The following is a 27,779-nucleotide window of genomic DNA, read 5'->3' on the forward strand; positions in this document are numbered from 1 at the left end:
AGACCTGAATCTTCATCTTCTTCTTCCAGATCACAAGACCCATCAATTCAATGTCTTAAAAAAATTTTTTTTTAAATGTTTATTTATTTTTGAGACAGAGGGAGACACAGCACAAGTGGGGGAGGGGCAGAGAGAGAGGGAGACAGAATCCAAAACAGGCTCCAGGCTCTGAGCTGTCAGCACAGAGCCTGATGTGGGGCTCGAACCCACGAACTGTGAGACCATGACCTGAGCTGAAGTCGGACGCTTAACCGAGTGAGCCACCCAGGCGCCCCAATTCAATGTCTTAAAAATCTTTTTTAGTATTCATTTTAAAACACTAGGATGTTAGTTTGACCTGGTCCTTTATTTCCTGCCCGTGTTTCCTTAGGTGATAATCATTAGAATTATCTCATTTATCTCAGTGTCGCTGTTACTTCAGTTATATGACCAGATAGTCAATACTTTCTTCCAAAGCAATGTATTGGGAATACATATTTTACTTTTTTTTTCATTAAACGTATTTGTAGTATGTCCTCCATTTATCTGGCAAACTTCTCCTGTTAAAGGCCAGATAATAAATACCTCAGGCTCGCAGGCCATTTGGTCTCTGTCACAGGAATTCCTTTATGGAGAATAATTAATTATTTATGGAGAATAATTGAACTAATGTTGGAATTCCATCTCTGCCTCATGTCCTGATTATACAAATGCAGCCACAAGGACTCCTAGAGCTTGGTGTTAGGTAGGCTGACCATACAATGTATGGGACAACAGCTACGCTTTTGAGAGGGGGAGGGAGAAAGAAATGGTGCATGGGGTCAATAGGCCTAGGCCCGTCTGTCCTGAGAAAAGTGGGTATGTGGTTATTTGGAAATGTACCTGATGGTCACACTTCATGGACCTCTCTTATTTACAAATTTTGTGTTCGACTACGATCAGCCTTTTCAGTCAAGACTTCTCGTAATTTCTCTCTGTCGTGTGGGTATCTTTGCTCATTTTGTTATTTTAGACAATCTAAGTTTATGCTTGTATACTGAAATTTAAGTCTCTGAAATATTTTATGCCCATGCTTTTGAAATATGGCATCGAGGATTACTGCCTCTTTTCGTAGACTGAGTGCGTGAGTCTGAGAGCACCCCTTTATATTAACACTTTATATTTATACTCCATCTTTGATATATGAGTATAAAACTTGACACGGAGAAAAAGCGATACAGGACCGATTTTCCTATAAGAAATGAACACTTTATACACCATTTTTGCTGTATGCAGTTTTAAAGGATTACTCACAAATCTTTTGTTTTTTTTTCCACATTGGAACTCTGTGTGCTAATTTTATTACCTTCTCCTAATTCATGGGTTTTATTTACTTATTTTTTCTGAGGACTTTATCTTGCCATCCATGCACTTTGCGCAAATCTAACCTCAATACTTGTTAAAGGAAAGTCTGTATGTATCTGTTGCAACAAACTATTCAAGTAAGTGTTGAAAGGCTTTAGTGTAAATAAGCTATTAAGACCCTTTTGGTAGGCAAGGGAAGGGCTTCTTCCCCTGTCCTGGTGGACATCTGCTTTGGATTACTTGACAAAGCTACATGTGCTAACACCAGGCATAGAACCCTACAGAAGAAATTCCAGCCCTAGCATTTATTTATTTTTTCTTCATCCCTACAACCTTCCGTCCTTCACAAGTTTTTTATTTTAAATCCTGGCTCCACTAAGTTATTAGTTTCGTGACCACCAAGTTATTAGTTTTGTGACCTTGGCTCGGCTCCTCAATGTTCCTAATTTCTCATTTACTTAATCTATGAAACAGGGAACTGAACACTTACCTCCGGATGTGATTTCAGGGGCTGGATGAGATAAAAGAATTAAAAGACTTTAGGGGAAATGAAGGCTTTCCTGTGATGCCTGACACAGGGTAAATACCAAATAAAAGGTAGCTATCGTAATTACGTTAAGCACCTCCAGATGTAAGGCATTCTCACCCTTAAAACAAACCCTGTGTCCTTTCTTTCAAAGCTCATGGGATTCAGCAGCAGCAGCAGCGGCAGCAAATCTGGGTAAGGATAAAATAAACCCATGTGCTGATGAAGTGCAGGGGACGGAGAGGTGAATTCTGATCAGGGCACAGGTCAAAACAGAGGTTTTCTCCGGTGGTCGGAGACGCTATTTTAGGAAAGTAAAATCTGTACTTTAGGACAACCTATCATTAGAAATCGTTGCAGCCAAGGTCACGATTCACGGAGAGAATCATTCCCCCTTGACTATGAATTGTCATTGAAGGAAATATTCTAGAGCTGAGAGGAAAGAGAAAGTGACTCTAGGAAAGAGGGAAAAGATGGGTCTCGCTACTCCAGAATTGGCAAATCTCTCTATGGTATCCCAGAGAAGGAAATTTTGAATGCTAATCTTGTTCAACCAAGAAATCATAGTTTATCCTGAAATACTTTCTTCTTTGTTTTCCCTATAATGGATAGCAGCTCAGTCAGACTGCCCTAAAATTATATGAAAAGATACATCTCTAGAATAGCATTACCTAGATGTTCTTAGAACTAAAGAACTAACAAGATTATTACACACATGACTGATTTACTGGATTTTGTGCACTTTTCCACCAATGATAGCATTCTTATCATAAAATTTCCTTCAAAACTCTGGGCAGGGTAAACTTGGATCTCTGACTCAGGACTTGATAGTAAATCAACTCTTTTAACATTTAGACAATTTCATAAAAATCTTAAGTAAAGGAGTATGCTAGCATCTAGAAATATGACATAGTCATATTTCAGCTTTTCTCGGGATTAGATTTTAGCAGAAAGCAAAAAATCAGAAACTATCGCTGTGACATTTTAATCATTTTCTTACATAAGTCTTTAAAGAGCTAGCTTGAGTATGAACATTGTATTTTGAATGTCCTTGTATATTTTCACATTAGATTCCCAGCAAAACAAAACAATTAAACCATAAACTACTAATTAAAAGTTTTCTCTTTTACCATATCAGTCTTTTAAACATGAATGTTAATCTAAGGCTCCTCGATACCCAGCAGTCATGTCAATTTTTTTTTAACAGAAGCTAACTATGAACTTTGTGTTTTGCTTTAAAATTTTTATTTCCTCGTCCTTTATGCATCATATTTTTGTCATAATAATTCAGCACCTACTGTTTTTAAAAAACAAAATTGAACAAAATCAATCTCATTCTTGGACAATTAATTTCTAATTATTTCCAGGGGAACTTGTTATTATATTAGTGCAAGCAAGCTAAGGGAATGGAAGATATAATTTAGCACTAAAATGCTCCATTTTTGGATACTCCATACATGTTTTTAGGTCGCATGTGTTGACGTTAATAGTTTTCCAAATTATGACCGTATAAAATGCAGTTGCCACAGTCAGTTAGCACATAAGCAAAACTTGAAAATTACTTGGATACTCTTGAAAAAGCAGCTATAAACAGTTGTGATACTAAATAATTCTACAGATTTTATTTCTAGCTTGCCAAGTGGTGCTCAGATGGAAAGCAAACACAGCATTCACTGCCTGGAAAATCAAAGACAGCTAAAAAGAATGCCTTGAGATTTCAGGTGGGACTTGGGAATCAGGAGACTTGGCTACAGCACCTGTTGCTTTCGAGTCTGGAAAAAAGAAAGCTGGTTCCTACTCTGTATTCACAACCAGCTTCAAAGACTGGCAGATGGCCAGTGGCAAAAAGGAGACAGAGGCCAAAATGCAAACTAGATGATTGACAGATAGATGAAAAGATAGATAAAACTACAGTTCAATACTTTAAAAAAAATAGAATTACATGCATTTTATATCCAAAAGGCTGACGAATCAACACCATTTCTCCAGAGGAAAGAAATGCAGTCTATGTATTCAGAATTGTTAATTTTCTGCTTGTGAAAGGTTCTTTAACTTCAGTTTTCTGAGAGAGTATCCAAAATTTCCTAATCTACTTTAATATATACATTTCCTTTCTTTGTTTTAAAAATATATATTTGCTTGTTTACTGATTGGTTCAGTGTAGATACTATGTACGTGTGATAAAAATTCAAATGCTACAAGAGAAAATACGATGAAATGGCAATATTTTCTCTTTCTACCAGTTTCCAATTTATGGCAGTTTCCTCAAAGGTCAACTGTAACTAGTTTCTTATGGATTTTTTTCAAAATTATTCTCTATATCAGAATTTTTGCTTTCATGTAATGGATAAAATAACACCATAGCTCATTATACTGTTATAATTAATCCACACAAAAAGAATTAGCACACTTTTGTTAAATCTAGACTTGGAATGCTCAAAAAGAAAAAAACAGGCTTTAATCTTGTATTCTTAAAACACAACTTTGTTTATGTCGCATTTCAGAACAAGCTCATTAATTGAAACACTAAGATTCTTTATTTAGATTTGAAAGGATTATAAATTGCACTAAAATAAATTCAAAATTCAATTAATCTCTTACAAGCACTGCACACCTAAAACAATTATGTTGGCTGTATGGAATTTCTAGAAGCACCATAAGTTCTTTTAGAACAGTGAATCTCTACTTTGATAGCGTAATTTTATTTATTTATTTAAAAAAAAATTTTTTTTTTCAACGTTTATTTATTTTTGGGACAGAGAGAGACAGAGCATGAACAGGGGAGGGGCAGAGAGAGAGGGAGACACAGAATCGGAAACAGGCTCCAGGCTCCGAGCCATCAGCCCAGAGCCCGACGCGGGGCTCGAACTCACGGACCGCGAGATCGTGACCTGGCTGAAGTCGGACGCTTAACCGACTGCGCCACCCAGGCGCCCCTGATAGCGTAATTTTAAAAAAATTCAGCAAAGATGATCCGATGATTTTAACAAGCTAACAATGTTCCAAAATCTGATTTATTTTATATACTGTACTTCTCTAAAAACTTCTTTTCTTTTATCAAGATCTCTTTCACTAACTCGGAATAGATTTTTAAAAAAATTTAATAATGTTTATTTATTTTTGAGAGAGAGAGAGGGAGACACAAAATCTAAAGCAGGGTCTGAGCTGTCAGCATAGAGCTTGATGTGGGGTTCGAACTCACAACTGCGAGATCATGACCTGAGCTGAAGTCAGATGCTCAAATGACCAGGCACGCCCTGAATAGATTTTAACAAGAAATATTTTTATCTTCAAAACACTTTTTCTATATTTGTCTATTCCCAAGTAAAAATAAGTGTTTCCATGCAACTTTGGCATAACCATTGCAGGTTTACAAGACTCTCAGCCCATTTGTGCAAGATCAGCATTTCCACTGTGCTCCTCTCAGATTACCACAGAATCCTCTGAAGAGGTTTATTAAAAAGTTCAATCCCTTGACTCCACTCTGGACCTATTGAATATGAATCCCTTGGTGAGATTCAGGGAAATCTGCATTTTAACAAGTCCTGTGGCAATTCTTAACTGTATTAATATTTGAGAACTACTGCACCTACGACCACTCAGAATTAATGAATATAAGAATCAAATATACCTAGATGAGATATGTATTTCAGGATACAAGGTCAAAGAACTTTATTGATTTGTCCAAGATCAGTCAGCTAATTGTTGGCTGGACCACCAGGTATTCAGAAATCTGGTCTAATCTATCTAGGATGACAAAACATGACTGCCTCTCTACTGTGAATTTTGGGAATTGTGACTCCTTTTCAATCACTCAGGATTGCTTCCTCAGTTCTGGGCTCCTCCTGAACCTTAGCTGGCTAGTACTAACAAGAACCCACTAAAGATAATCTCATTTGGTCTAGATTTGGGCTACTGTGGTCACCAGTTTTAGACCTATGGGAAATTTATCCATTCCTGCTGAGTGTATAATTAAAGCTTAATGTTTCTCTGACACCTTCAGTCAGAAATGACAGCATTCTCTTCTTCTTGTCTATCATGACCAGGCAGCATACAAGAAAGCATTCCAATGAATTTTACTTTAATTAAATAACTTTTTTGGATCTGATATTTAATAAAAGACGCAACCTTCTATCAAAGACAAAAATAGAATAATGTTAGTTATAAATGGCTTCATATTTTGCATTTAAACCTTACATTCAGTTTATTGAAATTATTACCATTTTCGGCTATCAAAATATTACTAATCAGTAATTCTGATAAGCAGACAGAAGTGATTGCAACTTGAAAGAAAGTCAGCATATTGAAACATAGATCAATAAAACTTTATGTAAAATTCTTGAAGCTTGGTGAGTTCTAAATTTTTTCACGTATGTATATCTCTATCTCTGTCTCTATCTCCATATCCATATCTATCTATCTATCTATCTATCTATCTATCTATCTATCTATCTATCTATCTAGTTAAAGCACTAGTCGGGGAAGAAGAGAAAGAGGTAGTGAGAATCCCAAACAGGCTTCTGCTGGCAGCGTGGAGCCTGACACAGGGTTCGATTTCATAAACTGTGAGATCATGACCTGAGCCAAAAGAGAAAGTGGGACGCTTAACCACTGGCTGAGCCACCCAGGTGCCCCGAAGCTCAGTGAATTCTAAATGTCCACCTGAGAATTGGTGCATTTCCAGGTAGAACTTTATTTGAGCCCAATCCACTGAAATAAGCCTACGATTATAATTAATTTTGAATCAGAGCTGCTGGATTTCCCAAATAGCTTCTATTTATTAGATCTGGACTTCACACCTTATCATCAAAGCCAATGGGTTTTCTTATGTGAAAGAATCATATAAATGTGTAGTCTATAAGTAGCCTCAAATATAAACTTAGATCATAATGTCAGAAGGGTTATGGCTATGGTTTTGCCCAGGATATGAAAGGTACATTTAAATAAGCACAATTATACTCTACTGATTAATCTTAATTTTACAAATTTCAGAGCGTGTCACGTATTCCAAGAATACATGATATGTCATTTGACAATTGTGCGTTTTCTGATCCTCTCTTTTCAATCTTAACATCTTGGACTAAATTAAGACTTACAACTAAATTAGACTAACAGAATGCTTTATATGGCCCTCTAGGGATTACAGTGGAATTGTACCTTACTTGAGGGTAGATATTGAGGTGAGAAAGTAGGTAAAAATCCGACTGAATCAAAATATGTTTGGAATTCCCTTAGTACAGTTCTTTCAGAAGCCCTTCTTCTTCCTTAAATGTTTATTTATTTATTTTGATAAAGAGAGAAAAAGAAAGAGTGCGTGAGCAGGCACAGGGTAGAGAGAGAGGGAGAGAGAATCCGAAGCAGGCTCTGAGTTGTCAGTGCAGAGCCTGATTCAGGATTTGATCCCACAAACTGTGAGATCATGGCCTGAGGTGAAATCAAGAGCCAGGTGCTTAACAAACTGAGCCACCCAGGTGCCCACAGAAGACCATCATTCTTTAATAAAACTACTTCTTCCAAAGTCAGTATGGACTGTTGGATTTTGGCTGACCCTAGATGAAGCTGTTGGCTTCCTTTTAGGACCATGTGGTATGAAAACTACTCTGTTTCCTTAAACCCTAAAGTCACACTCAATCCTGCAGATGTGCATGTATGTTTAGGGGTATGTAGAAAGGAAACCGAAGGGGATAGGTATATTCAAGTTTCCTTTGGTGCTTGTATTCAGAAGCATACGATTACTGGTTGTGGAAATTTGGGTTGACTGCATTATTTAAATTTGTTCTCTCCATTTCTCTCTCCTCTCAAACTTAGGTAGTTTAATTTCTGTAAGCTAAATGAACATATGATAATGAGTACATTCTACCTTCAAAAAATTAGCTGTGCCTATGTAAAAAGGATTTTTCATCCTTAATTAATTTAGATTGATAATACATTTTATATCATTAGTGAATTATTTGCGACTATTTCTGACTGGATACACTTCAAAATTTTTGAAGCCTAGTACATGTGATACATTTTTCTACTTCTCTTTTTGTTACTGAAAAGAAATCCAGTTCATTCAGTAGAAAATAACAGCCAGTGCCATCGTGTTTAAGGAAATGCAGTAGAAATAACAGGTCAAAATAAATATAGAGCAGTTATGCAAAACTATTTTTCCTCATCTTATACATCTTCTTAAGTAAATATGTGATACTACTATTCAGGGGACACATGCCTTTACCATTAGTAGGGATTTACCTATTCTATTCATTCTTTTGATGGATGGAATCACGGAAAGTATTCATTCTCCAATTTTTACCAGTAGCCTTATGACTTCGATTGGAGCTAATAAAATGTGGAAAATTCTGGAAAAGTGAGACACCAAGAGACTAACTTCCCAGTATGCAACATGCTTGATTATAAATGTTGACACTTTATGCCAGGCATCAGCTTAGTTCTTTCTAGAACCATTTGGTTGATACTGAAAAAAACCAATGGATGAGAACAGCCAAAGTGACCAATTAGAATTTTCATGAAAGTGGAAATTCCTGGCCTTGATCATCTTCACGATCAGTTCAACTGTATGTGTTGGATTGTTGTATTAGTCCAGGCATGGTGTGCTGTAGAAGACATTAACATGAGTAAGACTACATTTCTACCCTTGAAAGAATTTACGTTCTCTTATTTCTCCTTTGTTGATTCCTCCTTTTTGTCTTCAACTCCGTGTGGCAAAAATTCTAATTATGCACAAGAATACATAATGAAAAATCATACTTATTCTCATGTTTGTGTCTGCTCACTAGAAACAAATATTATTGTCAGTCTCTTATGTATTTTTTCCAAGGTATTCTTTGTCTATGCAAACAAACATGTAAAATAATTTTATATGATAAAATTAGCATATTTCATACCTCAGACCTCATTACACTATGCCAGAGGCTAGCTCCTGGAATCTCTTCTTTTTTCCTTTCTTTTTTTAAATTTTTTTTTTAACATTTATTTATTTTTGAGACAGAGAGAGACAGAGAATGAATGGGGGAGGGTCAGAGAGAGAGGGAGACACAGAATCCGAAGCAGGCTCCAGGCTCTGAGCTGTTAGCACAGAGCCTGACCCGGGGCTCGAACTCACAGACCGCGAGATCATGACCTGAGCCGAAGTCGGACACTCAACCGACTGAGCCACCCAGGTGCCCCTCTCTTCTTTTTTCTAAAAACACTTTCTCCACAGTTGATCTCATTCAGCCCCATGAATTTAAATACTATCTTTATGATAAAGATTCTCCAATCTGAACCTCAAGCCACAACTTCTTACTGAAATTTCTGTTTTCTATATTCCCATCTACTCAACATTTCTACTTGAAGTCCGATAGACAACTCAAATTGAACTTGTTCCCAGATAAGCTCTTTACTTCTCTCCACCTCTCTATTTCTTGTGTCATCTTACTTCTCTCAGGAAAAAGAAAATGAATGTCAGCATCCACCAAATTACTCAAAGAATAGTCTACAAAGCAGCCTTGATTCTTATCGTTCCTTCTTCCTTCACTTCTAATCCATTCATCTCTCCCAATCCCCATAATTATCATCCTTGTCTAAGCAGCTGTCATCCCTTCTAGAGACTATTGCACACACACTCTACTATTCTCTCCCTTTTCAATCTTTCTCCCCACACACACACACACACACACACACACACACACACACACAAGCACATAAAAAAATAACTATTCTCCTTGGAACAGCCAGAGTTTCATTTTTAATTTTTTAAAGTAAACTAGATGCCACACATGGGACTCAAACTCATGGCCCTGAGATCAAGAGTCGCATGCTCTACCCACTGAGCCAGCCAGGAACCCCCAGAGTTTCATTTTTAACATATAATGAAACCACATCACTCCTCTGCTTAGGTTCTTCTAAAATCTAAAGGCTTCCCATCACCCTGAGAATGAATAAAACCCTTCCTGGCTTACAAAGCCTTCCATGTCTTGGTATTGTGCAACCTGCCTGACCTCATTTGATCCCATTCTCCCTTCATGCTCAACTCTCAATGCTCCTAACTCACTGCGCTTCTTCCTTTCCTCACCAGATTAAGCTTGAACCCATGGTAGGGCCACTGTGTGTGCCAGTCCCCTTGAAATGCTCTCTGCTTTCACCTTGTTATATGTAGTTGGTCCCAATCAGATCTAAATGTCACTTCTTCCAAGAAGCCTTTCTTGGTCATGCAGTCCACAGCAACCACTGGCTTTTTCAAACTCAACAGATTACTCATCATCAACTGATTTTTTTGCTTATTCATTTGTTTGTTTTCCCACGTAGTAAGCTGAACTCTACCCTTTATGAGGGCTTTGGCTTTAATACATGATTTCTGTTCAAACTACCTCAGTGTTTAGACTAGTGCTTGTTGTTTAGATTAGTGTAGAAGGTATTCAGTAAATTAAAAAAAATTTTTAATGTTTGTTTATTTTTGAGAGAGAGACAAAGTGTGAGCAGGGGAGGAGCAGAGACAGAGGAAGACACAGAATCTGAAGCAGGCTCCAGGCTCTGAGCTGTCAGCACAGAGCCCGACGTGGGGCTCGAACTCAGGAACTGAGATCGTGACTTGAGCCGAAGCCAGACGCTCAACTGACTGAGCCACCCAGGTGCCCCAAATTTTTAAGTGCATGAATGAGTGAATCAATATTTTAAGAGCCAAAATATATTTTCAACTAAAAAATAGACTTTTGGATGATGAAGGCTAATGAAACTAAGGTCTCTTCAAAAAGGCGAGGTTTCTTAGCATGATACCAACAAATAAACTCCTATTATTAAGAGTTTTGCTGTATTTTCCCTTATAATGTTCTGTTTTATTTCTTTGGCCATAGCACTCATCACTAGTAACTCTATTTTCTGCACACCCATTTGTTTACATTCTTTCTCATCATACTAAAAATGTAAGCACCGTGAGCAAAGTGATTTTCTCTTGTTTATCACTGAATTCACAATTTAGGACAGCAACCTGAACAAAGAGACATTCAAAAATTTTTGTTGAATGAGTGAAAATAAAAGGTATTAGTTGAAAGTGGTTGATTCGTGTCCTCTCAATTTTTCAGTGAAGAAACAAAAGCATTCTTATCTAGAAGTAATGGGCCACCGATTCTGTGTAAATAGTTTCGATTATGGATCTCATTAAATGTTCTTATAACTCAAATTCCTTCAGACATGGGGTAAGCCATTACAAATATTTTGCCTTAGTTTTTGCTTCCTGAAAAATAGGAATTAGAGGAAATAAACAAACCAATTAAAATTATCTTATCTTTTTAGAGAAAGCCCAACTGGAGAGTTCAATAATCACCACCAACTGATTATCATTCAGGGGTAAATGAGCACAAATGAGAAAGTAAAAAGGATGGAAGAAAAAAATCTGAGAGGCACTTTTTGTGCTGCTTAGGATAAGGCTTCTCTTGTTTTATTGAACTTGTTAATAAAAGCTCCAAAGTCTAGGGAAAAGACTTCCGGGCAGCAAAAGCAAAGTTTTGAGGCTCACAGGTCTAAGGAGAAATTAATAAAATGCAGTGGGGAAATTAAATTGAACAAAAGTGCAATGAGCCATAGGTAAAGCAATTAATTAAGCAGGTTTTGATATGTATATAAGTGGGTTGCTGAAGAAGTAAAAATAAATCCAAGATTTTAAACCAGTGTTTGGTATTCAGCAGAACACCAAATGGTCACATGTAGAAAACTTGTAGTTTTTAAAGTAGTGTTCTTTGAGGACTTCCTTCCTTATTTATATGCATCACCACCTTTCCTTTTTCCATTAATCTTTTAAAAAAACCTATGCTTTCAATAATATACAAAAGCCTTTTGCTTTTGCTTAATTCTCTTCCGCATTCTTTTTATGCCAATTTCAAAACCAGGCAATTTTCTTGCAGGCTCAGTTATAAAAATATGTACTTTTCGGTAGTATGTCTACTACTTTTCAGGAAGCAATGAAGATTAACTTGGAGGTGTCACGACCGCAGGCTGGGAGGCATACAGATCTAGTGTCAATTCATGCTTAACCTTAAGTATGAATTAACCTCACTCATAACTCTTAAGAGCTATGAGACCCTGTACAAATAACCTAGCTCCTGTAAGCCTCAGTTTCCTCCATTGTAAAAAATGTAGTTTGAGCTAAATACATTTGCTAATTCCTTGGCACAATGTCTGCCAGAGAAATATTTCAATAAAATGGAAGTATTAATATAAAGCAATTTGCAACTTGTGTGTGTGTTTTGATTGCCAAAATTGCTTGTTTATATATATATGTATGTATTTATATATACGTACTATAAATACAAATTTGTAATATAAATATATGCACATGAATATTTGTATATTTTTACCAAAAATGTTTTTTTAAAAAATAATGAAATGATTGGTGGGAAATAGGTTTCTCGGCTACTGTCCCGAATCTTCACTTACAAGTACATTATTTCAGTTGAGAATTTGATTGAGAATCTGTCTGGGGTGGCTAACTCTCCTGGCTTTCCTCTGACTCTCCTGGCTTCAGCACTCAGATTCCTTCATCCTCAGAAACCCTTCCTTCTCAGACAAATCTAGTCATGAGTCCTTGGTTTGGAAGGTAATCATTCATTCATGCATCCATCCAATTTTCTGTAGTACAAGGTACATTCTTATTCTGGAGATACGAAGGCCGATCGGCCTTAATAAAGCCACAGCCTAGAAAAGGAAACAAACCAGCAAGTGTCCGTAAGACCTATGGTAGCTGCTGCTGATGGAGGTTTGCCCAGGACGTCTGAGAAACGCAGGTGCGGGGCACCTCACGCAAACTCATGGTTTCTGAAGACTTCTCAAAGGACGTGAGCACTGAACTGGAACTTGAATTAGGTTCACACCCTGCCAGGGTCTTCTACTCAATTCTTGTGGGAGTTTTCAGTATCACTTAACTATACATATTAAAGTGCCATCTTCTTAGATTCATTTTGGCTGTTATCTAAGCAGATTTTGAATAGCTTCTGATATGCAGGCAATGTTTATGGAATGTCAACAATATAGGAATACAAATGACCACAAACTGTTAGTTTGCAAGTAGTTCTTCCTGGGGTGTCTGGGTGGCTCAGTCGGTAAAGCGTCTGACTTCGGCTCAGGTCGTGATCTTGCGGTTTGTGAGTTCGAGCCGCGCGTTGGATTCTGGGCTGACGGCTCAGAGCCTGAAGCCTGCTTCGGATTCTGTGTCTCCCCCTCTCTCTGCCCCTCCCATGCTCATGCTCTGTCTGTCTCTGTCTCTCAATCATAAATAAATGTTAAAAAAAATATTTTAAAGCAGCTGTTCGCAACATGGAGATAGAGGTAAGTTAAAATCGACTTTTAAGAGTAGTAATCTCCCGCTTGCTTTATCATTATGTGAAATTCATTGCACAAAGGAAATTATTGGCACAGGCTATGCTGAAAACAATGCAGCGATTATAATAAATAATATTGTTCTATCCACAATACTGTACTGGTTGCCCCAAAGTGAGCAAGTTGAACATGTTTCCTAAAGCTTGTTATCAGGGAATTGACATTCTATTCTTTATACTTCAACAACTTTTAAAGTATTCCTGAACATGCTGCCATCATTGCAAGTGCTGCGGGAAGATGATAAGACATAGGAGGCTTTTACAACAGAAAGCTCAGATGCAAACAAGCACAGACGGGTAGCTTGAAGACTCGGTTCTTCAACTGCAGGAAGAAGCAGACTTTTCACAGACTCTGAAGGTGGAAGGGAACTTCCTTCTAAAAAGACTGTAAACTGCACGGGGGGCAGTGATCACACCTGTATCATTCGCTGCTGCTTTCCCAGCACTTGCGACACAACTGGTGCACAAGATGGTGGAGTAAATAACAAAACACATTTAAAAGTCTTCACTCTGCACTTCCAACAAATGATCATTCATTCTCTGAAAAACTCGAGGGACTAAAAACTCCTCTGCAATTCATGAAAATCAAACCACGCATTCTATTCATGTGGAGGTCAGTTAGCGTCACTTTATTCCCTAACTTTAGACCACATCTCTAATCTTGGCTAGTAACCTTTGAGATATTTCCTGGAATTTACTAAGAATGTGCACGTGGTCATGCATAAACTGCCCTTGTTATAGTAATGATATGTCATACCACGCTTTCTGAAGAATATGGACCAATGGCATCAATTTATAGACTCCTCAGTCATAATCACCCTCTAGTTTAAACCCCATAGAAACTACAAATATATATCAGGTAATTATTTTATTGACTACAAAGGTTCTTGGTAATCTTGAGTGATCAAAGGAAAATTTTAAAACTCACTAAAATTCTGAGCAGTTTTTGCATTTTGGTCACTTCTGCATTTTTTTTTTACATGTATACATGTGTTCATATATACCTAATCAATATACCTGACACATCTAAAATTCAACGGAAGAGTTGGAAGCAACAAGTCTGTGAAATTTTTACATTTTCTGTATTACTCTTTTTTTACCTTTGAAGTTTACTACACCAACTGCAGTTGAAGCCAATCTGAGAGGATACACAGGGGCCACAACCATTAAACTGGAGACATGCTAGGAAACAGGAAGAATAGGTTTATCAAGACTAATTGGCAGCATGGAGAGAAATTAAAAAAAAAAAGAATGCTCAACCAAAATTAAAATCCCCCACCCATCCCTATATACACACAGGACCAAGATACCTATGCATAAACAGAGCAGATCATGAAACTTTCCATCTAGTTCTGTTCACATGGTAACTTACTAGGTAATGGGGTCATCTCCACAGCTGAAATATTGGTAATTTTTGACATCTGTAGCTCTACTCGGTGGTATTCATAAATTGTTCTTCTCCGGACATCTGTAAAAACACAAATAGAAAAAAAAAAAGCCTTTCAAGATTTCTTTGCCTATAAAGCAACATTTAATAATGAATATAAAATGATATGCTTTTCACCCAATGTGGTTTTAAAATGAAGATTTAAAATAATCCCTGTGAAGAGAGTGGTTATTAAAAACAACCTGAAAATCATGTGCTGATATACCCAGAAGTCTTTTTTTTTAAATTAAATTTAATTTAATTTATTTTTTTTTAATTTTTTTTTTTTCAACGTTTATTTATTTTTGGGACAGAGAGAGACAGAGCATGAACGGGGGAGGGGCAGAGAGAGAGGGAGACACAGAATCGGAAACAGGCTCCAGGCTCCGAGCCATCAGCCCAGAGCCTGATGCGGGGCTCGAACTCACGGACCGCGAGATCGTGACCTGGCTGAAGTCGGACGCTTAACTGACTGCGCCACCCAGGCGCCCCTAATTTAATTTAATTTAATTTAATTTAATTTAATTTAATTTTAGAGAGAGAGAGAGAATGTAAGCAGGGAGAGGGACAGAAAGAGAGAATCCCTTTTAAAAAATTTTTAAAATGTTTTATCTATTTTTGAGAGAGAGAGAGAGAGAAAGAGAGATGAGTGGGGGAGGGGGAGAGAGAGAGGGGAAGATGCAGAATCCAAAACAGCTCCAGGCTCTGAGCTGTCAGCACAGAGCCCAACGTGGGGCTTGAACCCATAAACCATGAGATCACAACCTGAGGTGAAGTCAGAGTCTCAACTGACTGAGTCACCCAGGTGCCCCAGACAGAGAGAGAATCTTAACTCAGGCTCCACGCTCAGGGTGGAGACTGATGCAGGGCTCTATGCCATGACGCAGGGATCATGACCTGAACTGAAATCAGATTTGGATGCTCAACCAACTGAGCCACCCAGGTGGCCCTCAGCCCTCCAGAAGTCTTTTTTTTAACCTGTGGAGTTGAAATGTTGATTATGGTCTCAGATATCTCACTTTGCTAGTGGGCTCCAACCCATTGTTACCCAGAATATACTGAAGAAATTTTCTTGATGGATTTATATATTTTGAAAGACTTTGACATAAAATCATATGACTTCACTCATATGAGGACTTTAAGAAATAAAACAGATGAACATAAGGGAAGGGAAACAAAAATAATATAAAAACAGGGAGAATGACAAAACAGAAGAGACTCATAAATATGGAGAACAAACTGAGGGTTGCTGGAGGGATTGCAGGAGGGGGGGGAGGGGGAGGGGCTAAGTGGGTAAGGGGCACTAAGGAATCTTACTCCTGAAATCATTGTTGCACTATATGCTAACTAACTTGGATGTAAATTAAAAAAATGTTTTTTTAAAAATTTAAAAAAAATAATAAATAAATAAACATTAAAAAAAAGAAATTATTATGCTAAGTGAAATAAGTCAGTCAGAGGTAGTCCAATACCATATGATTTCACTCATGTGTTGTATTTAAGAAACAAATGACTCATCATAGGGAGAGAAAAGAGGAAAAGCAACAGATTCTTAACTAAATTAGAGAAAAAATTGATGGCTAGCACAGTGAAGTGGGCAGGAGGATGGTTTAAATCGATGATGGGGATTAAGAAGTGCAATGTGATGAGCACCAGATGTTGTATATAAGTAATGAATTACTATATTATACACCCACAACTAATATTTTGTTGTATATTAACTAAATGGAATTTAAGTAAAACTTAAAAAAATAAAAAAAATTTAAAAAAGGTAAGATGATACCATTTCTTTAAAACTCAAGCTAAAATAAGTCTTTTAGGAATGGGTAACAATTACAATTTTTTCACAGCCTAAAAAAAAAAAAAAAAAAATTCACAGCCAGAATATGAGTCTGATTGCTTTAAAGGTTTAGATGGGTTTCTTTTAATAAAAGTAAAACAGAACTTAGGTCACTTTAAAAAAATTAGTACTGGGGCGCCTGGGTGGCGCAGTCGGTTAAGCGTCCGACTTCAGCCAGGTCACGATCTCGCGGTCCGTGAGTTCGAGCCCCGCATCAGGCTCTGGGCTGATGGCTCAGAGCCTGGAGCCTGTTTCCGATTCTGTGTCTCCCTCTCTCTCTGCTCCTCCCCCGTTCATGCTCTGTCTCTCTCTGTCCCAAAAATAAATAAACGTTGAAAAAAAAATTAAAAAAAAAATTAGTACTGATATTTATTAAATATACAGCATTGTATCTGAGAAAGGTTAACGACTGGTACTTAGATTGTATGAAGGAACTTATAATTATTCATCAGCAAATCCAACAGTCTCCCTGAGGAGTAGGCTAGATGGGAGACTTTGACATGAACTTTAATAATTAAATATCAGATAAATACGGCAAACATATTTTATTACAATTAAGACTGTTGACGAAATATATTTAAGATCCCCTATTAAAAAAAAGACCTGAGTCTTACACTCATGAGCTTGCCTGAGTTTGGTAAATTCTAATGGGTGAAGCAATGTTATCAGCATTTTATTTAGCTCTTGAAATGCTTGTGATGAAAGGAACACATTTCCTGAATGCTGTCTTATCGATCAGGAATTATTTGGGAAGCTATCAGTTTATTTAAAAAATATCAGAGTATCTAATCTTGGGAAGTCATATGTCATAGTGGTTGATAGAACACGCTCTTGAACAATTTTGCGTGGGTCAAATCCGAGTGTTGCTGCTTGTATCTGTGTGACCCTGGGCTCCTTTGTTAGCCTCTCCCGCCTCGGTTGCCTCATCTCTAAAATAGAGATAATAGTACCTAGATCACTGAGTTGTTTTGAGAACTCAAATGAGACAGTAAATGAAAATTGGTTAGAACAATCTCTTTCACACCGCAAGTGCTCAATAAATGTTTAATACGGCAATCAGCATCACACTGGTTACATGCTGCATATCATGGTCTATTTCTACAGATCTAAACTCACTGAAATCACACTAAGGTTCTGAAATCAGGCTTCTAGGAATTTATCTCCCACCTTAGCTTAGAGAAAGCTAAATTTTGATTAACATCAATGGATCCGACAGGATGCGGATCAGGAAGATGGTGTACGGGAGATTTAGTACAAGTGTTTAGCAACTGTAGATATACCTACACATCCAGGGGCAAAGTCAAACATGTACTGAAAACCTATACGTGCCTCTACTTTTATCCACTCCTGTCTTTCCACTCATTTCCGATTATTCCCCGTGAAATACTACTCCAGAAGAGTAAGGGAGGTAGCCCCAAAAGAAATGTTTTGGGGCTCACAGAGGTTCTAGAGCCATTTGCTGAATATATCTTCAGGTTTATCAGACTGGAAAACACTGCTCAAGAACCATAATCCAATTAATTTCTTTTTGGTATAAGTGAAAATGCATATATGATTTTCAAAGTGTAAACTTTATCAAACATCAGAGAAAAATGCTAATTTAATGGTATTCAGTAAGGTTTCTCAAGGGCAGGGCACTCTTTTCTTAAGTTGTAAGGCACAGAAAAGACTCCCCAGCTTCTGCTTTATCTAAATAATACATCTTCCTATATACTGGTTTCCCTTGTTTTTTGCTAAATAATTTAGTTCTTGGAAATAAAGACACAACATGACTTTGCCATGAGATTATTGGTTGGGGGTTTTAGAGTCTCCTTCATACTAAAGTTCACTCAGTATCTATCATATTAGTAGCTGCTTATTAAAATACTAGTTTTCTGTTCATTTCATATTATCCTTTGAAAACCTCAAACTACTGACATAATGACTGTGAATCCTCTGGAACTTAATTATTAAATTTTTTTTTTTTTCTTCAACGTTTTATTTATTTTTGGGACAGAGAGAGACAGAGCATGAACGGGGGAGGGGCAGAGAGAGAGGGAGACACAGAATCGGAAACAGGCTCCAGGCTCCGAGCCATCAGCCCAGAGCCTGACGCGGGGCTCGAACTCCCGGACCGCGAGATCGTGACCTGGCTGAAGTCGGACGCTTAACTGACTGCGCCACCCAGGCGCCCCTGGAACTTAATTATTGATTATGCATATGGGGTTAAGGGAAAGTGACCTTTTTTGCTATGCTAATTCTATCACCCACTGGGACCCTTCCTACTGCGGGGAGGAAATGAGTTTAACAAAATGAAATTAATGAGAATGAGTTTTATTTGATGACCTGCCAATTAATGACAGCTTCCAAATGGTCATTTTTGTTGAATTTCAGAGATACCCCTGTCAAAAACAAGTGATTAGGAATGTATTTACTGGTAGCGCCTGCCAATACTAGAAGCTTTCATTTGATTCCAGAAATGTCTTTAGCTCGTGTGTCTTCTTTAGAAAGTCAGCCAAAATAATGCTGTCCCAAAAATTCAGTCTTAGTAGTGTTGATACAGCTTTAGCTGTTTTCTTACCACTTTACAAAACTAAGTTTGACTAGAATACTCATTAAGGGCTTTTAAAAATTAAAAACAAAACCAAAAACAAAACACCTAAATCTCTGTGCAGACTAACACACAGAGGATAAAGTTTAGTAACCAAAATCTTGAGGTGATATGATTCAAAGTGTGACTAGTGAAGTGCATTTTTTTTTTTTAGGAAATCTGAGCAAATTAACAGGAGGGATCATATGGGAACACGAGGAATCCCCTCCAATCAATATTCACTCTGGCTGAAGTAGAAACAGTTTAATGAGTTCTTTGTGGCATGATTAGCCATGATCTAGTTTGTCTTTAAAGGTAACATTCACATAGAGAATGTATAAGTGATTTTGTAAATTGGCTGGCTCTTCCATTTATATGAATATCTTAATATTGTCTGAACTGTCAAATAAATAATTTGCTAACATTGCCTTACTTACAGATTACTAATGCCTAATGACTGGTCCCAAATGGTTATTTCTTTTCCACTTCCAGTTCAGCCTGCCACCCAGCACCATTCACTGAATACTCTTTAATGTAAACAGCATGTATTGCACAACTACAAGTTCATTCCCAGCATGAAGACTTGGGGGAAAAAAAAGAGACTCTTGAGAAAAAAAGGGCACCGTTAGAGCCGCGATAAGCCTCCCACACAATATGTAATTCACTAACAGAAAGAGCTGGTTGGCGTTGCTAAATACAGCTTCTACAAAGAGAAGATGTTTTTGCTTCAAACATTTTTTATGCCCTCTGTAATTCTATTCTATTAAATAATAATGTAATAGGTTGGATAAGGCAACATAAAATTTAGAGGATCACGGAGTACTAATCTAAACCTCTTAGATTTTCTTCTCATCATTCCCTTGCGGTTCGTGAAGTTTCCGGACACCGCTACAACCTACATGGTCAGATTTCATAAGTTACCTGAGCATGCATGAAAAAGATCAGAAACTTCATCTAAAACCAAACTTTACTTTTCTCCTCATTCCACGTATATTTACTAATGGCTTAAACAAGATGTCCTGACTTCCTTTAGTAATCCCTTTGCCCAACAAGAGCACCAGAACCAGCACTGGGACAGTAAATGGTCAAGGCAGAGTATCTTAGTGAGCTTGTGCGACATGTAGACAACAGCCCTAACACTATGGCTCCCATTGGCCTAAGGACTGTTCTTCTGGACGTGGTGTTTCTCCCAGGAAAACACATTTCTTTATTCCTGAGACTTAGGGGAGACTTTGCGATGTACATTGGCAATGTCATTAAATCTCTACTGTTTTTCTGAGAGAAAAGAAGATGGTCACTTTATTAAATAAAGTTGGGTGAAATGTAGTAAGATACATTTTAAAATCAAGTGTTTGAAAAGCTTTTAGTGCTAAATTATGCAGATGTTTGGTACTTGTGGAAGAAAAACCCCTCCGTTTCCAAGAAACTAAACTTCCTATAAAAAAACTCAATTGGAAAAATTAACATGTGGGCATGTTTATAAAGGTATCCAACCAGTATTTGTTAAAAATAGGAATATTCTCTGTGTAATAGGGAAGTGTAGGTTAAAATAGAAATATTCATGAAGTAATAGGGAAAAATAAAAAATAAGGCAAAGTCTAAATTTGAAGGCAAATGTGAGAGAAAAGTGGAAAATTGAATCTCTGAGGTCATAATTTAAAATAAATAAGGCAGACAGAACTTGATAGAAAAACTCAATTTAGGTTATTTTTGAGAACTATTTTGGCTCCTTTCCTAGGCCTTCCATAGTAAGGCGACCATTGCAAAGATGAGCTTTTGATTCACTATATTGAATAAATAAAAGTACATTAAGATGGGTTTCTCTTCCTTAGACCAATAAATCCTGGCTTCATAGGTACTCAATAGATATTTATTGAATACATAAATTTTTAAGTATGTTGAATTTTTAATAATGTATTGAAGTCCTTTCTGTGATTTTTAGTATTTTATATTAGAAATAAATTATTAAATAAATTGAGAGACTATCTCTATAACGGTAAAATTTTACCTCGCCTGATATTGGTACAGGATAAAAAGTCAATGAATAAATGGATGAATAGATCTAAAAAACAAGAATTTAGCTACAAATACCTCTGAAATATGTTATAATTAACCAGTGATTTCTAATATCCAGAAAACTCCTAAATATTTGCTTCTTTTTAAAAATCCAACCTAAAAATCAATCTTTTTAAAAAAGAAGCAAATATTTAGGAGTTTAGGAGTTTAAATATCTAGGATTAGAATAAAACAAGGGGTGTTTGAAATGTATGTAAAAGCATAGAGTATCACTTTGCATAATGCTTTCTATCGTGGAAGAGTTTTATGAGAGAATATTTATGGGGAAATGTCACGATTTCTATTACTTTTTCCTTTTGTTGAGCCATGAGTGGGCAAATGCATACTTGGGAACCAAAGCACCTTATGAAGCTATGCTGTAAGGAGAAGCAATTTTTTATCTTCTGAAAAATGAATAATTTGAAGGGCTTTCCATTTTGAGAAGAAGGAAGTTAGGATTTACTAAAGGATTTGTGATCAATCTGTCCTTAAATGAATGAAAAGATAACTTTGAAAATAACAAGTAAGGCTGGTGGCCCCTGGGTGGCTCAGTTGGTTAAGCACCTGACTCTTGATTTCAGCTCAGGTTATGATCCCAGGGACATGGGATCGAGCCCCGTGTCAGGCTCTGTGCTGATCAGTGTGGACACTGCTTGAGATTCTCTTTCTCTCCCTCTGCCCCTCTTCCCTGCTAGCAGCCCTCTCTCTGAAAACAAAACAAAACAAAACAAAATAAAACAAAACAAAAAAAAAAACAAGTGAGGCTCAGTTCTTCTAAAAGAGCTTTAATAGAGTATGTAAGAAAAATATCTTACGTGTTTTCAAGATTATTCATTTCCTCAATAGTCTGTCAACATGTTTTTTTTTTTTTTTTAATTAGAGTTGCTAATAATTATAATGGAGCTGTCCTACAAACAAACCAAAATTACCAATAGTTTTATTTAGGGAAAACCAGTTATAATGGAATGCTTATATTTGAAAATGTATTATTTAATCATATCTAAGATGCCAAGGCTTTTCTGAAAGGCAAAGAGGAAATAAAAAAAGGATGTTCTGTAAATATTATACCTGAAGTTTAATATTCCATTTCAATAGATGCTATAATCTATTGTTACTCTGTCCAAGATGGTAACCACTAGTCACATGTATCTCTTTAACTTAGAGTTAGTTAATGAAATCAATTAAAAATTCAAATCCCCAGTGTCACTAGCCACATTTCAAGTGCTTAGCAGCCACATGCAGCTAGTGAGACTAATACTCAACAGTTCCGATTTAGGATGTCTTATCAGTGTAGAAAGTTCTACTAGACAGTACTGGTCTATGGTATTATGTTTTTGAGAATTAAAGCTTAAGACATTTTGAAGAGTAAATAAAAAAAAAAAATCTCTCTTTTTGTTAGGGGTTGTTTTTTTTCCAGTCTGTAAACATAATTTTGGTCAAGTTTCTTGAAAAATTGCTGCCTGGTCTGTGAAGCTTATAAAGAGAACATATATGATGAACTATATACAATGCTCCTCAAAGAGTTCTTTGACCCTCTAAGTATCTTTAAAATATATTTGTTTTCCAAATGAGTTGAGTTTTATCTTTGAAAATGCTAATGTTGGGGCGCCTGGGTGGCTCAGTCGGTTAAGCGTCCGACTTCAGCTCAGGTCATGATCTCGCTGTATGTGAGTTCGAGCCCCGCGTCGGGCTCTGTGCTGACAGCTCAGAGCCTGGAGCCTGGCCTGTTTCAGATTCTGTGTCTCCCTCTCTCTGAACCTCCCCCGTTCATGCTCTCTCTCTGTCTCAAAAATAAATAAAATGTTAAAAAAAAAATTAAAAAAAAAAAAAGAACGCTTATGTTTCTTATTGAGGTGTGAATAATAATTAATCAACAAAGCCAGGGCACGTTGTAGCACCAATGACGTTAATAGATTTAAAACAGCAGATGCGGATGAGACACAGATTGATGTTAAGAAAGAAGCAGATCATGTACTGCCGGTGGGTGAGAAGAACAGAGTGGTATGTTCTGAAGGATTCAGAAATAGCTGTTATCATAACTTGTAGAAGAACCATTTCAAGGAAGGTCAGCAGCTTTCCAGGCTGCTTTCTTGGACAAGAATTCTGCGCGTGTGTAAAACTAACTTTCACATGACGAAAATGGCATAGCTTTACGTTTCCCAATAAAAGAACCGCAAAGGCAAGAGTGGATTTTCTGGGTTTTCTTGCTGGAAATGTTATGCTCTTTAAGCTCAGAAGGCGGAGAAAAGGTGAGGCGTGAGGGAGAAGGTCAGCACCCTAGAGATTCAGATGGAAATTCAGAGTGTTAAATTGGAGGAGAGGGAAACAAACAAGGAGGAACGGTACTAGTGAGAATTATACATTTATCCAGGAAGACCTTTGCACACCGTGTAAAGGATTTGGAGGCACATAAGCTGAGGCTGAGAAAGGATTACTTAATAAAGCTATTTGACAAGAAATTATGGAAATTACACATGACCTACGAATACATGACAATGTGAAAACCTGGTAATCAACAGAATATTAAAGCAACAATGAAATATCACGTTCTGCTTATCAAATTTTCAGTTTAAAAAATGAGGACAGTGTCTGGGAGCATCTGGGGAAATGGGATATCTAATAAAATGCTGGGGCAGGGGGAGTAAATTGCTACAACCTTTATAGAAAGCAACCTGTCAAAGTGCATAAAAACCCGTTAACAGTCAATGGCTACATATTCGCTTATAAGCAATCAGTTGTGTCAAAATTTGAAAACGAAGATGTTCAGCACTGTTTTACTGATAATTAATATGAAAAGCAACAAACATGACAAACTAGTGCCCAGACAGGTTACATAAATTACGAAATAAAGGAATTTGTTGCAGCTATTAATGACCACATTTTAGACAGGTATTCAGCAGTGCAGAAAAAAAATGTGTTATATATATTAAGAGAAAAATAGGTGACAAAAATATTTTTAACACAATGCCAATTTTCTTAATGTGCATGTGTCTGCGAGTGTATATACTAAAAACAGAAGTTTGGATGCAGACACGCGGAAACATTGTTATCTTCCTGTGGTAGAATTACGGACCATTTAAATTTTTTTCTGTGCATTCCCTGTAATGTACAGATTTCTCTGAATTAACATGCGCTATGCTTATAATCACAAGTATGTTCTTCCATTTGGGTTTCTGTAATGAACAATCCAAGTCATTGTATGCAGACCTGTGTTTCACATCTGTACCTGTGGAGACTGAAGCCAGCTGATCTCTGTGTTCTTTTTGTTTCTAAAATTCTACAAAATATTTTATGAAAAATAGAAGGTGATGCAGACACACAGGTACACACAGACAGACACAGCAAGACATCAAAAAGCAAACGCTGCTTAGTTAAGGAAGAGTTTCCGAGTGTCAGGTGTTTCCTGATAGGAGTCTCCTGTGGCCCGAGTCTCACAAGCAATTGTTCTGGGTGTGGACATCTTAGCATCAGTGTCTTAAAGTGATAATGTTGATTATGATGAATAAACAATAAATACATGTACAAATACAGTGCTGATTACCTTGTGCCAAATACTGCATGCAACATACCCATTGTATCTTAGGTATTAAGGTGACCATTTTGTCTGTAAGGCTATTGGAATTAGGGGCACCTGGGTGGCGCAGTCGGTTAAGCGTCCCACTTCAGCCACGTCACGATCTCACGGTCCATGAGTTCGAGCCCCGCGTCAGGCTCTGGGCTGATGGCTCAGAGCCTGGACCCTGTTTCCGATTCTGTGTCTCCCTCTCTCTCTGCCCCTTCCCCGTTCATGCTCTGTCTCTCTCTGTCCCAAAAAAATAAATAAACGTTGAAAAAAAAATTAAAAAAAAAAATAAAATAAAAAAAGGCTATCGGAATTAAATAAAATGCTCAAGGCCTCATTATTAGTATTCCCATTAAGGTAACCTTTATACTTTCTGGACTGCTAACTAATTTTATCTTTTATTTTATTTTTTAGAGATAAGGGTTAATTTCACCATGGGCTTTTTGTTTTGTTTTGTTTTGTTTTGTTTTGGAAGGAGCAGAGGAATTTCCTTTGTAACCTCAGAACTATTTCCTAACAATGCCTGAATTCCCTTTGCTACTTTCAACTGTCAGATCACCTGATCCTTTTTGAAAGATAAAGACTAAGGTAATAAACTATGCTTGAAAGTTACATTGAAATCATTTATTATTTGGAAGCCTTCAAAAACTGAGAAACAAGTTTTCCGTTGTTGATATTACGATGAAAGGGTGCAGAGAAATCTTCATGATAAATAACTTAAACTTACCTAACAGCTTTACAAATACTTTACCAAAACTTGACCAACTGATAAGAATGGTGTAACGACCTCCAAGAATGGTGGTCCCACAGGGAAAAATTATTCTCAAGGTTACAGCTTGCACTCCGATGTTGCCATGAGATTAAGCTGAGGATCTAAGTGCTACATAAACCGTGTAACCAAAATGCTTAAAAGAACAGAAAATTGATCTTATGAGAACAGGGTCCTATATAACGTACCTTGCAATAGAGAAGAAATGAAACCACTCATTACTTACGATAATGATCAGTTTTTCCCTGAAATTCACTCAGAAGAAGAAAAAGGGGGAACAGAGATGAATGATTTAAATTCCCTGTGAGGATGACTCCTAATAGTGAGGGTTGTTAAATAAGAGAGCAGAATTTTGAAATGGATTTAAATGCTTTTCTAAATTCTGATTGCACAAACAGGTAACATACAGATCTCTAGGAATCGTCTTATAATTCTCAGGAAAAAGTACTCATTTTATAGCTTGTATTATGCTAATCTTCGGTCAGCCTAATCTCTGGCATATATGTGTGTTTTTTTTTCTTTTAGGCTGAGAATGCTATGTGAACATATCTTTCCCTTTATACAGAAGTTCATGTAACAGACATTATTACACATAAATTTGGGAACAGATTTTTAAGGAGACTTAAATTTTTCTGTTCCTGAAAAGATTTTTAAATTCATTATTATTATTATTATTATTATTTTTATTTTTGAGAGAGAGAGGGTTGGGGAGGAACAGAGAGAGAGGTAGACAGAAGATCTGAAGCAGGTTCTGTGTTGAAAGAAGACAGCCCAATGCGGGACTCTTAGTCTGGAAACCAACCTTGAGATCATGACCTGAGCCGAGGTCAGACGCTTAACTGACTGAGCCACCCAGGTGCTCCCTTCCCCAAAAGATTTTTAAATAGAACACATCAATTCCAATTTTCTTATTGAAATATGGTCCCATCTACAGGCAGGGACGAGTGGATTAGAAACTCAGAACCTCCATTCTTTCTCAGCTAATATTCTCAGGATGGAACAGTGAGGTCAACAGGAAATGTGAATGTTAGTCCAACATGCAGCTTGCCTGAGAGACACTTTTCCCTGAACTCGAAGCTTGTGAAATTGTTTCGGATGAATGCTGAGTCTCAACTTTAGACATAATCTGTTCTCAAAATTCATATGAATTTTGCCAATTTATTCAATAAAATTTATATTTGGGAGGAATATTTTTCCTCAAGACATACTGGTTACCCTATTACATTATAGCAAGGGATGCAAAATTGTAATTAGTGAGCCCAAAATTCTACTGTGCCTCAGTTCTGAGACAACACTTGCATATTAAAATACATTTGTGATTCTTTTTTTTCTTTTGTACTTGGGTGAGTCTTTTTGTTAAAACAATAACATATCAGAACATCAATATGGACCAAGCTGTCTTCTGAGGAAGCTGCAAACAAAATCCTTCTTCAGAAGAAAAGAACCCACAAATAAACTAAAACTGGTGTTTTCTCTTCCTTGTGTAATAATTGGCTCAAGTCATGCTTGATTTAACATCCCTGAAAGAAGGAATGTGAAAACACTCCTCAAACAGGAATCAACTTTGGCTCTCCCACAACATGGCCTCTTATTAAAGAGGATGTCGTTTTGTGTCTACACATGCTAACATATCCTTGCTTTGTTCATTGTACACTTTCGTTTCTGGAAAATCTGCCTTGATTTAACAGCTCCCTCGAATGTTACTTCCCACTAATTCTCCACTAACAAGGAGAAACCGCCATGGAAGACTCAAGTTCTTCAGCAAGCAGAACTCCCACATCTGAATGTCATTCTAAATTGTAGTTGTAAGATAATCCCTATAACGTTTCCAGCCAATCCGCTGCTCTGAAAAATCTAAATAATTTCCACTCCATTTACCTCCTCTGTATTTGAGAGATGATATAATTAAACAGAATTAGTTCAAGGGAAGACCAAATAGCATACGCATGTGATAAATTAAGTCTACCCCTATAGTGGAATATAAGGACTTTGAACCAAACAGGGAAACAAATGATCTAATCTTGGTATTTCATGATCACCCCCTTGCTTTACATATGCATGTTTAGGACACAAACAAACATCAGTACTAACACACCCAAGCATCCCTCAGGACTCTTCTAGAATAGTGAAGGTTTAAAACACAGAAACTTACAAATGATGGCTATATACATGATCAGAATTACTACCAGTGGTGGTTTTCTGAATTTCTAATATGATTAATTTCTAATATTCTGAATTTCTAATATGATGAACAGCTGACTAAGTAACATATATGTATTTATTCTACAAATGTAAACTAGACTAGATAAGTAAAAATGATTTAAAGAAACTATGTTTCTTCTCTGGTAGGTATAGTCC

The 27,779-nt window shown here is 36.9% G+C and overlaps 1 protein-coding gene across 1 annotated transcript in view; it reads right to left on the reverse strand.

Annotated features, from left to right (window-relative positions):
• PLXDC2 (plexin domain containing 2) overlaps nucleotides 1–27,779 on the reverse strand; it is a 451,622-nt gene that overhangs the window by 86,325 nt on the left and 337,518 nt on the right. The window contains exons 8-9 of the mRNA XM_025930088.2: nucleotides 14,573–14,668; nucleotides 14,301–14,382 (exon numbers count right to left, since the gene is read on the reverse strand). Of these exons, the coding sequence (XP_025785873.2) occupies nucleotides 14,301–14,382; nucleotides 14,573–14,668 (178 nt within the window). The remainder of the gene's footprint in view (nucleotides 1–14,300; nucleotides 14,383–14,572; nucleotides 14,669–27,779) is intronic.

The sequence above is a fragment of the Puma concolor genome, chromosome B4 (genome assembly GCF_028749965.1).
Source record: "Puma concolor isolate L17-30 chromosome B4, mPumCon1.1.hap2, whole genome shotgun sequence".
NCBI lineage: Eukaryota > Metazoa > Chordata > Mammalia > Carnivora > Felidae > Puma > Puma concolor.